A 12586-nucleotide genomic window follows, 5' to 3' on the forward strand; every position below is an offset into this window, starting at 1 on the left:
CCAGAAGATGTTCCAACTGGTAATAAGGACACATGCTCCACTGTGTTCATAGCAGTCTTATTTATAATAGCCAGAAGCTGGAAAGAACCCAGATGTCCCTCAACAGAGGAATGGATATAGAAAATGTGGTACATTTACACAATGGAGTACTACTTAGCTATTAAAAACGATGAATTTATGAAATTCCTAGGCAAATAGATGGATCTGGAGGGTATCATCCTGAGTGAGGTAACCCAATCACAAAAGAACTCACATGATATGTACTCACTGATAAGTGGATATTAGCCCAGAAACTTAGAATACCCAAGATACAATTTGTAAAACATATGAAACTCAAGAAGAACGAAGACCCAAGTGTGGACACTTCACCCCTTAGAATTGGGAACAAAACACCCATGGAAGGAGTTACAGAGACAAAGTTTGGAGCTGAGATGAAAGGATGGACCATCCAGAGACTACCCCAATCGGGGATCCATCCCATAATCAGTCACCAAACGCAGACACTATTGCATACACCAGCAAGATTTTGCTGACAGGAGCCTGATATAGCTGTCTCTTGTGAGGCTATGCCAGTGCCTGGCAAACACAGAAGTGGATGCTCACAGTCAGCTATTGGATGGAACACAGGGTTCCCAATGGAGGAGCTAGAGAAAGTACCCAAGGAGCTGAAGGGGTCTTTGTTAACATTTTAAGCATTAAAAACTGTAAAAATCCCACTTAACTTCAAAGGAAATACAGAAATCCAGTTCAGTTATCATGGTAATCTATTAGAAGATGGTTATTGTAGAATGCAAGGTTCTTCAATCTTTCTATGAGATAGAGATCTCAACTCGTTAATTTGCAGATGTTTGTTCTTCTGGGACAGGCAGAAATTGAAATGTTATCAGTAAGCAAGGGTAGGGATAATTCAAGTACTCGTATTTCATTTATTAATAAATCTGCAACATTAATTTTACCTTTACAAACAAATCAAGACAGAGTCCTGTGATGCAGAGGATCTTCATTTCCTCCCTCTGAACCTGTTTAAGTCCTGCTCAGAAGGAAGGCAGTAATCCTACCTTACATATTGATGGTGAGGACCTGAACTGGCATAGCTTGAGGCAGTGTCTTAAAGGTGTGGCTTGGTTTAAAATCAAATAAAGCAAGCCACAAATTTGAAAAGGAAGATATTTAATATTCTACCTCCACTGCAGCACGCGTGCATGCACACGCACGCGCGCACACACACACACACACACACACACACAGTTTGAAGCAAAAGCACTTGTTTATTTTGTACTGTTTCTATGTCTAAGGGCTCCAGGTGTAGCTCAATTGGCTGCCTCAGTCTCAAGGTCTCCTCAAACCTTAATGAGGAAGGACTTGCTTTCAAAGTCACACAGAGCTCTTGTCAGGATTTAATTTCTTTAGGGCTACTGAGCTGGAGACAGCAGTTCCTTGCTGGTCACAACTGGAGGTATCTGTCTTATGTTCTTGCCTTGTTTACTTTTTCATAAGGAAGCTTCTTACAAATAGCAGCTGACTTCTAGAACAAGATGGGGGTAGGGAGGTAAGGACAAGAGAGAAAGAGAAAGAATAAGGAAGAGGGGGAGTACTCAAAAGGAAGAAAAGCAAATGCAACAAGGACAATAATGTGGTTTTTTTTTGTTTGTTTTTTTTATTACGTATTTTCCTCAATTACATTTCCAATGCTATCCCAAAAGTCCCCCATACCCTCCCCTCCACTCCCCTACCCACCCATTCCCACTTTTTGGCCTTGGTGTTCCCCTGTACTGGGGCATATAAAGTTTGCCTGTCTAATGGGCCTCTCTTTCCAGTGATGGCCTACTAGGTCATCTTTTGATACATATGCAGCTAGAGTCAAGAGCTCCGGGGTACTGGTTAGTTCATATTGTTGTTCCACCCATAGGGTTGCAGTTACCTTTAGCTCCTTGAGTACTTTCTCTAGCTCCTCCACTGGGGGCCGTGTGATCCATCTATTAGCTGACTGTGAGCATCCACTTCTGTGTTTGCTAGGCCCCAGCCTAGTCTCAGAAGAGACAGCTATATCAGGGTCCTTTCAGCAAACGCTTGCTAGTGTATGAAATAGTGAAGGACAATAATGTGGTTTTTTTAACCACAATCTCATATGTAACAGATGGTCATGTTGGCTCTGTCCTATTATTAGAACTGAATAATGAGGCTTGACACACACTCAAGGCAAGGGAACAACAGTGCATGGGCATGAAGACCAGAAGGCAACCCAGTGGCAACCGAGCACATCATTCGAAGCTCAAGTTAATGTGGATTCATCTTCTTACACCTCTCCTCCACATGCAACATAGACAACAACCCTTCCTCCCGACTCTATATGGCCAAGAAACACTTAAAGAAATGTACAACATCCTTAGTCATCAGAGAAATGCAAATCAAAATGACTCTGAGGTTCCATCTTATACCCATCAGAATGGCTAAGATCAAAAACACAAGTAAAATACATGCTGGCAAGGATGTAAAGCAAGGACAGTCCTCCAGTGCTGGTGGGATTGAAAACTGGTACAACCACTCTGGAAAACAATCAGGTGTTTCCTCAGAAAATAAGAAATAGTTCTAACTGAAGACCCACCTATACCACTCTTGGGCATATACCCAAAAAACTCCCCACCATACCACAGGAGCACGTGTTCCACTATGTTCATAGCAGCCTTATTTGTAATAGTCAGAAGCTCAAAACAACCCAGATGTCCCTCAACTGAAGAATGGATACAGAAAATGTGGTTCATTTACACACTGGAATACTATCCAGCTATTAAAAACAAAGACATTATGAAATTTTAAGGGAAATGGATGGAACTAGAAAATATCATCCTGGGTGAAGTGATTCAGGCCCAAAGGGACATGCATGGTATGTACTCACTTATAAGTGGATATTATGCATAAAGTACAGGATTATCATGTTATACTCCACAGACCCAAAGAAACAGAAGTAGTAAGGAGAGTCCAAGGGAGAATGTGTGAATCCCACTCAGAAGGGAAAACAAAACAGACATGGGAAATGAATGGAGGGATGGAACTATATGGGAGAGGGGGTGAGGAGGGAAATGGGTAAAGGGATCAGGTGTTGGGAGGGGGTTGGAGAGGGCTTGGAGAGAGAACAGAAATTGGTGGGGGCACCTCTGGGACTAGTGGGAGACCTGAGATGGGGGGAGGCTCCCAAGAGTCTGTGGGAATGACCCTAGCTGAGACTTCTAGTAGCTGGAGATACGGAGACTAAAGTGGCTAGTTTCTTTAGCCAAGTAGGACTTCCAGTGGGAAGAGGAGGACATCAAGACACTCACAAAACTTTCAACCCAAAATTTGTCCTTTCTACAAGATGTATGCAGGAATAAAGATGGAGCAGAGATTGAGGGGATGCCCAACCAGAGACTGGCTCAACTTGAGACCCATCCCAAGGGAAAGAGCCAATACCTGACAATATTAATGATACTCTCCTATGCTTGCAGACAGGAGCCTATCATATCCTGCGAGGCTTCACTCAGGAGCAGATGGAAACAGATGCAAAGACCACAGCCAAACATCAGGTGAAGCTCAGGAATTCTTGTAGAAGAATGAGGGGTAGAAGAAGTGAGTGAGCCAGAGGGGTCAAGGACACCACACAAAGACCACAGTCAACTAACCTGGGCCCATGGGGTTCACAGAGACTGAACCACAAACCAAAGAACATGCTGTGCTGGATCTAGGCCACACACACACATTTGGAGCAGATCTGCAGCTGGGTGGAGTGGAAGTTTCTGGATATGTCAGGTGATACAGATTCACATCGTGTTTTACTGATACCGACTTGCATGGTGAGGCTTTCTCACTTGGTGTTTTGCTGAGGCAAGATACATGAGAGGACACATGATGTTTGGGGAGAGTATAAATAGCACTCAACAGACAGTGACAGAGCACTTGTATAGCTAGCTTTGCAATACGTCATTGGTCTTCATCTTCGCTGATGTTCACTTTGTTGAGAGTGGCACGGTAAGGAACTTTTCCTGCCATCTCGGCTGGTCCTGGTCACTGATATTGACTTGTGCCAATTCAACTGTTGGAGGACTGGTGGTTTCTGCTAGATTGTCCCACTGCTGCTGATTCATGTTTGCTATCCCAACACTACTTAATTGGACTGCTGGTATACTGACAGATGGAGAGTGGACTCCCCCCACCCCCAAGGACCTACTTCTAAACAGGTCCACAAGCCCTTGTCCTATTTACCATCTTTCCTCCCCTACCTCTGGATGGTTTGCTAGAAGGGGGATTGTTAAAGGAGTTTGAGAACCCTTATTAAAAGTAGGTTTTTAAAAATCTAAGCCTAATACGAACTAAGCAGTACCCCGGAGCTCTTGTCTCTAGCTGCATATGTATCAAAAGATGGCCTAGTCGACCATCACTGCAAAGAGAGGCCCATTGGACTTGCAAACTTTATATGCCCCAGTACAGGGGAACTCCAGGGCCAAAAAGGGGGAGTGGGTAGGTAGGGGAGTGGGGTGGTGGGTATGGGGGACTTTTGGTATAGCATTGGAAATGTAAATGAGCTAAATACCTAATAAAAATGGAAAAAAAAATCTAAGCCTACAGCTAAGTCTTCATATGTGTCCTCTATCTAACAAGCAAAGAAGAGGCACAGGGTGGGCTGGTACCTAGTGGGGGATTCCTCTTCTCTCAGAAGGTGTGGAGGGGTAATGGGGAATGGATTTATGAGGGCAGGACTGGGAGGAGAGGAGGGAGAGGGTCTGCTATCGGGATATCAAGTGAATAAATAATTAATGGAAAAGTATGGTATTCCTGTCCTTTTTCTTGCTGAAACTCATCAGTGACTCTTGTTACAAAAAGACATAGTCCAGACTCTTAGAATAGCAGTCCAGGTTCTGCATTGCTGGACCACCCATCTTTGTACTCTATCACCCTGTGGCACACAGCTCCACTCACTATCAGCAAAACAACTACATCATCTCTGAACCTAACTCATCCTTTCATGTCTTTTGTCCTCTGCCTCATATGTCCTCTCTATGTCATGTGTGTCAAATTTCCACACCTCCTTCAACATGGAGGTTTTCTGAAGTACATTCCAGTGGTCTCCTGCATGGTCCACCAACTTCAGATCACTTTTTAACACTTATTCTACCTTTGTCTTACACCTGACTACTTGCACAACTGTCTCCCTGAATAGACCATGAACTGCTTCAGAGTATCAACTGGCTGTTGTTCATTCTCCAGGGCTATTATAAAGTAGCTCTGCCACTAATATGTGAAGAATGAATAGCTAAATACTAAGATAAACATCAACTAAAGATCCCTGTCTTACTAAGGTAGGAAGATAATCCTTCCTAGATCCAGGGTGTTAAATTAAATGCAATTGCAAGTCCATATGTCTTCAATGGTTAGCTTTATGTAACTAAATTACTATATTTAGAATACTCTGCTTCATGACAAGGTTTGGTATCATGGGGTTCAGTGTTTTTTTTTTTTTTTTTTCCTTATGCCAATCTTCATATACTGTGGATCTACACCTATGACTTCTACGGTAAATTCTTCACATCACATGTGATTTAGATTTTTCAAGCAAAGTCCCAATCCTTGTATGCATAAAACATAAAGGGTCTGACAAGAAAAAAATCAGAAAGGAACTCTTCCCGTGAAGCCTACTGTCATTTCAGACCTGCAGAGAACAGGCTGTTTCTTGCAACATAAATGAATACGTCCTAAAGAGCAGCACAATGAGCCTCCTTGGGCACACAATGGCTCAGAACATTTAGTAATTAATAACGTAAGCCATGCAATGTGGCTCTTTCCCCCACTTGGGTGTTTGAATACTGATGTAGAATCTTTCATTATGGCTTTATATTTGTTTGCATTTGTTCTCTCTCAATATCACAGAGAGGGGAGTCTCAGTAAACATTATCCAAATTTTATCATTAATAAAATCAAACACAGAGAATTAAGGTATTGTTTCCAAGTTAACAAATGACAGTGATATTCATGAGCTCTCATGTTTGAATACCCTGACTATGGAACAAAACTGCCCAGGTCTAACCTCAGCTCTAGTAGTAGCTGTTCTATGACTTTGGCTTAATATAATCACTTGTGCGTCAGTCTCCTTATTTGTCCACTGCAGAAAAATCAAATCTTGTGGATTTTGTTGAAGATAAGTGAGTTATAACTAAATGAGTAATATGGAAAGTATCAATTCCCTTACACAAACTTTTGGGAAACTATTTACTAAACCAAGATAAACTGCACTGCCTTCTAAAAAAAAAATCTACCACTGAAAAATAGCTGGGCATTCCAACCTACTAGGAAATAACAGCATCCAGATTCAATATCAACTACTAATGTACTTTTCAGAGGAAATTCAACAGGACTAAACACTTCCAACATAATTTAAAGGACAAAAGATGCTGGAAAGGATGATGAAATGCATCCTTCATCCATGGTCCTCACTGTGCCTTTGTAGATTGTAAGTACTACACACTTAAAGTCACCTGCCTGCAGGACTTTGAGCACCTTTCCTTTTTTGGTGGGGGAGGGGATTGAGACAGAAATACCTTTCCTGCTCAAACAGCATCTTCACACCCATCTCGGTCATTTATACCTGCCCTGACCACTACATAGCCTCCAGTCCTTTAATCCCTCCACCCTGAAACGTCATAACACTGGAATCTGCTGACCCTCCGTGTAATTACGGTTTGGGTTGTTAAATCTCATTGGATTTTTTTCTTTCAAGGCAGGAACTACTTCCTAAATGCTCTTTCCCACTTTCTTTTTACTTAAAACAAATGGATACACAGTGGATAGAGCCCAATAAGTAGTTGTTTGCTGCTATTTTTATGTCAGTAAGTATATCAGTAAATAACTAGAGAATAATAAATCTAATGTGTGCCCCAACCCTTATAAAAATAGTAAGCCATTATGTCCTGTAGGGAGTGGTTCTGATCACGAATCTGCCTGTGAACATTGAAGTTCCTGTCCCCCTATTGGTTCTTGATCAATCAAGTTGCTAGCAGCTAATGGCTGGACAGAAGAGGCAGAACTTCCAGGTTCCCACAGGCAAGCTCAGAGATCCAGAAGGGGAAAGGAGATTCACCATGCTTTGGAGGGAGAGAGAGAGTCACCAACCATGTGAGATCTTAGGTAGGGTGGCCATTGGCTGCTTCCCCAACTGGGCCTGGGGTAGCAGGAGGGAGATTAGAAATGCAACTAAGTTGAGTACAGATTTAGAGGTGTTGAGCTAGGACTAAAGGTGACTGAACAACCAAATTAAAGTCAGATTTAGAGAGTTAAACTGGGAGTGAAGGTAAGGGCACATTAGCCATGGTAGGCTTAGAAGTGCCAGGCCATTGAACTAAAAAGCACATTAAAAATAAAATAGTGTGTGTGTGTGTGTGTGTGTGTGTGTGTGTGTGTGTGTGTGTGTGTCTTTCATCTGAGGACCCAAGGGAACCTGGGTAGGAGCTGGTAGTGCCATCAGCCTGGAGCTTAAATTAAAGCTGGGTAATAGAAACTACATGCTACAAAGTTCTGATATCATTGTCTTGAGAAAAGTGATCAACAGGAAATTCACTGTTGTGTAACAGTTCCAGGATTGAAACATTCCATCCATCAGGGATCTCCTTAAACAGAAAGGTAAACAACTCAAAATACCTTCAGGTAGTTCCTGAAAGTGACCAGATTGTCTAGGCCCTTCCCTCCCAAAATAACTAGTAAGACTGCCAAAAGTCTTATTGCCCTATTAATTAAGATCAAGTGTACTGTTGACTGGACAGCCTTCTGAGCTTGGTGAACAGTGAAGGACTCCCTTCACTGGCAGGACTTTCCCTTCTCTGACCTTGTCTACAGAGTTCAAAAATAGAGAACCCACACAGACTTCAGTGACCTCTGTATTTTGGTCTGTGTGGGTTCCCTCTGTGGGGTGAGTAGACAGATGTGTATAGTATCTCCCCTGGTAAAGTTTTGTCACATAACACCCACCAGGGATCCTAACAACGAGCCTTGTCCAAGTGTCCACTTTGTATCTTTCTTCATGGATAGGCACTGTTTATGTGGCTCCAAATGTAAATCAGTGTTTTCTCTTTCCAACTCCAGAGAAGCTCAAGTAAGTAAAGAAGGTTTTCCATACTGTGTAGACGTGAATAAAAAGGTTTCCGTCAAGGAACAGGCCAGACTAGGCCAGATTAAAATAGAGGCAAGTTTATTAGATGCTGCTCCCAGGAGGGTTCACTGCTCCCAAGGACGGGGCTACGGAGATCTCATACCTCGGCTAAATCAAGGGGATGTTATAGGTCTTAGGCCAGGAGTGATGACATGTCAGTCAGGAGCTTGGGTTTTGCCTATATATGGTCAAAAGCTGAGCTATGGGTGGGCGTTTGGCACTCTTGGGTGAACTGCCAGAAATGCAGAGGTGAAGGGTGATAACGTGTTAGCCCGGACATGCCAGCAGGGTTGAGGGAAGGAGGGCAGCTGGGTTTCTCCCAGCTTGTGTGCGGCTGAGCAGGGGTATCAACTGAAAACTAGCTAGTGATAAACACAAAGAGGAAGAGGAATAAAAAGAGGAGGAGGAGGCAGGGGTTGGAGGGGGGGGGAAGGGAGAGACAATAAGAGTGAAAGAGGAAGACTGACTTAAAGGACAGTATTCACAATTGTAGAAACAAATTTAGGTGAATGTGTGTAGTCTCCAATAAAGTAAATAGAACAGAAATTGAACTCCAGAGTTTTCCCTAGAATCTTTTCCATGAAAAGTAATTAGGAGGAAATGTTAATAATTTTTAAATTCCAAATTTACATAATAGGAGTCATTACAGAGATTGGAATGTTGGCATAATGTTATTGTGCATTGTGTAAAGATTATTCTTGTGTTATTCAAATGCTGATTTCTGGTGCCCTATATTTGATTGTAATTGTAATGCTTATTGTAAGAAACTCCTGTCACAATGTTGTGTAAACATTACTCCCCACTTATCTCTGATTGGTTAATAAAAAGCTGGTCAGCCAATGACTTGGCAGAGGAGGTAATAGGACAGGACTTCTGATTCCAGCCAGGGAAGAGGTAGTGAGAGGGAAGAAGAAAGAATTTGTCACAAGGTGAGGGACCAGATGTCACCATGAGAACACACACGGAGCAGAGAGAGCCAGATCAATACTAAAATGCAAGCATCTTGGGAGTTTTTAATAGAAACTAGCTAGATTATTTTAGAGGATTAGAATACATTGATAGCTGCTCAGTTATTGTGCCTTAAAGCTTGTTAAATCAATCTAATAATCTGTTTCAGTTATTAGGAAGATAGCAGCTGGCTTAGAGAAAAACCTACCACTATTAAATTTGCACCAACACTGGAATGTTCTCGATTTTGGTCTTCTCTTGCTGTGGCTTCAACCCTTTCCAGAGGCACAGTGTTGAAGGTTGCTAACAATCTAAAAACTATATCTAATGAAAAGTCCAGAGTAAGACACAGAGGTAACCCGGGATGTCTTGGAAAGTAGTAATAACACTACTATATCTCTATTTAAATATCAAGGCTCAGGGAACATCCTAAAAGAAGAGGCAGAAAGAACATTAAAAAAAAAAAAAAAACAGCAGGATGGGGAGGAGGACTGTGAAATACTTGTCTTCTAGATATGTCATGACATGGCTATAGCTCTCATGAACTCAGAGAGCTGTGGTTACCTGCACAAGACCTGAACAGGATCAAGCCTTACACAGTCCAGCATGTAGAGAGAGCACAGAAGAGGTCCCATTCTTATCTGAGAAGCTATTGTCAGCTGATGGCTGCTAGGGCAGACAGGCATTTTTCTTAAGTGGTGTAGTCACTGCTAAGTTTCTCATGGTCCAGTAAATAACTACACCCACATTCCTACAGGCAACATTAACTAAAGTTAATGCTATGCAAACACACAGACACACATACACACACACACACACACACAAGGTGAATATAGGAAAGGAATTCAATGGGAATAAGGGGTTCAAAGAGAGTGGAGGAATATAAGAGGGTAATGTGACTAAATATGACCAAAATAGAGTATAGGCTTGTATAAAATCATTAAAGAATAAAATTTTTATATATTTTCAGGGTTTGAAGAGATGGCTCAGTGGTTAAAAGCATGTCCTATGCTTTCAATTTTCAGCACAAACATGGTGGCTCACAACTGTCTATAACTCTAGTGGCAGTGCCTCCAGACCTTGGTTAACCATGCACGTGGTATGCAGACCTTTGTTCAAGCAAAACACCCATACATGTTAAATAAATGTTAAGTAGTACATTGGCAATTCTGTCTTGAAAAGCCCACACTCCTCTTTCAGTCTTGTCTAAATCTTTCTGTGAATATCCTTTCTTTCTATATTTAATAAACTTCAACCTTGCATCAAAGAGAGAGAAAGAGAGAGAAACTATTTTTCACTTAGTGTATTTCTTTATCCTCATGATTAATTCAGAGTTTAAACGTAAATGCTTGGAGCATTTTCATCCCCATTTCCCAAGATGACTAACCTGAGGATAAGGAAAGAAAACTGGCCTTTAAAACAAAAAGAACAATATAAAACATCTTTAAAACAGTACCAAACCAAAGGTATATCAAGCCCCACTTCCTCATATTGCGTATACTCAACTCAGAATTTCTATACAAGATATTGTAGAGGATTATCTAGAGTGCTTCTTGTGTTTGGATCAGAACCAATTTCATTATCACTCTCCTCAAAGCATCCTTGAGTTCTCTGTTCCTCATGCTGTAGATCAAAGGATTCAGCACAGGGGTGATGAAGGTGTAAACCACAGATACTACCTGGCCCCTCTCAGGAGAGTAGCTGGAGCTGGGACACAAGTAGATGAGACTTGTGCATCCATACTGCAGGAGGACAACCGTCAGGTGGGAAGAACAGGTAGAGAAGGCTTTGTGCCTCCCCTCAGCTGAGCGGATCTTCAGGATGGCATCCACAATGAAGACATAGGAGAGAGTGATGAGGAGGAAAGGGATGGTGAGGACGATGACACTGACTACAAACAGAGTGGCCTCATGGACATGGGTGTCTGCACATGCCAGTCTCATGACAGGGAGGACATCACAGTAGAACAAGCTGATTTCCTTACTGCTACAGAAAGGCAATTGGAAGATGAGCACAGTCAACTGCATGGCCAAGATGAAACCCAGCAACAGGGACCCCAGGGCCAACTGGACACACAAGTGCCAGCTCATGATGAGGGTATATCGCAGAGGGTGACAGATGGCCACAAACCGGTCATAGGCCATGACAGCCAGCAGAATACAGTCAGCACTGCCCAGGAAGATGAAGAAGAACATCTGGGCACCACAGCCTGCCAAGGAAACCACAGTCCTCTCTGTGGACAGGATGCTGGCCAGAGTCAGGGGGGCTATGGTAGAAGAATAGAAGATCTCCAGGCTAGCCAGGTTGGCCAGGAAGAAGTACATAGGGGTGTGGAGACACCGATTGGTCCAGATGGTGAGGACGATGGACATGTTTCCCCCGATGCTGACCAGGTACATCATGAGGAAAAGCACAAAGATCAGCATCTGCACCTCAGGGAGTTTGGAGAAGGGGCGGAAGTGGAAGAGGACCATCCCAGTCTGATTTCCTTCCTCCATGAACTTAATGCGTTGGGTCTGCCACTGGCACAGGTGATGGCCCTGAGGATAGATTGAACCTACCTGGAGGACACTTGTCATTATTTACTCTGTCATTATTGTCATAGGCTCTTGACATAGCAGTTCCTCTTGATCCTTGAGGCTGTCACATTTTTTCCATATGCCTAAGTTTTACCCTTTCTGCACAGATAATGCTCTCAGTCCCTCTTGTTTTGTCTAAGATCCTGCTACATAACATACTTGCTAAGCTTCCTATATCTAGTCCTGTTTTCCATTCTAGAGCAAATACACTTCCCATAATATAAATCAATTGCATCAATGTTATGTCATCTTTCAAAGCTGTTTGCTGTGTGTGGTGACCTAGGCCTGTAATTCCAGTATTTGGGAAGCAAAGCAAAAGAATCGGGAATTTAAGCTCCTCTCCAGTTACAGAGAGAGTTTAAGGGCAGCTTGAGCTAAATGAAACACCCTCTCATAAATAATTAACAACAAAATCTTTGTATACTCTTTCCATACCAACCATTTCCTCTCCTTTATCTCAAGTATTCTGTTGTGAATTTCTCTATTGTTTGAGAACATCTTCCTGAAGGTCACCAAGGATTTCTGAATCAAACAGATAGTTGTAACATCTATGTTGCATTCAAACCTGTTGGAAACGCCTCACTTCTGGTTTCAGTGACACTGGCCCATCCTCCCATTGCTCTCAGGCAAGTGACTCAGGCAAGGCTTTCTGGCTACTCACCAACTGTCCTTGGATCCATGCTCGAGTTTCCCATGCCCTTTAGACATCTCTAAAGACTGCATCAGATAACTCTCTCACGCTCTGGCTTATCACTGTACTTGACCAACTTGAGGAATGGGCTGGAGAATGAAAAAGCACAAAGAGACAGAATGTTCGTCCTTCACACCATGCCCCGCATCCTCCCTGTGCGGGTGCTGCAAAACAGAAGAGTCATCTAAAGCAAGAGTA

At 42.6% G+C, this 12586-nt stretch overlaps 1 protein-coding gene across 1 annotated transcript; it reads right to left on the minus strand.

Annotated features, from left to right (window-relative positions):
- Positions 1-10659: 10659 nt before the first annotated feature.
- On the minus strand, positions 10660-11616 carry Olfr1418 (olfactory receptor 1418). Its single transcript, NM_001011524.1, has one exon. It carries the CDS (start codon positions 11614-11616, stop codon positions 10660-10662), a length of 957 nt encoding a protein of 318 aa, NP_001011524.1.
- Between the last annotated feature and the right edge of the window lie 970 nt (positions 11617-12586).

This window comes from Mus musculus, chromosome 19, assembly GCF_000001635.26.
Source record: "Mus musculus strain C57BL/6J chromosome 19, GRCm38.p6 C57BL/6J".
Taxonomy (NCBI): domain Eukaryota; kingdom Metazoa; phylum Chordata; class Mammalia; order Rodentia; family Muridae; genus Mus; species Mus musculus.

Bases quoted from the DNA above. Each gene is read 5' to 3' on its own strand.
- Olfr1418 (NM_001011524.1), bottom strand. From the start codon at position 11,616: ATGGAGGAAGGAAATCAGACTGGGATGGTCCTCTTCCACTTCCGCCCC.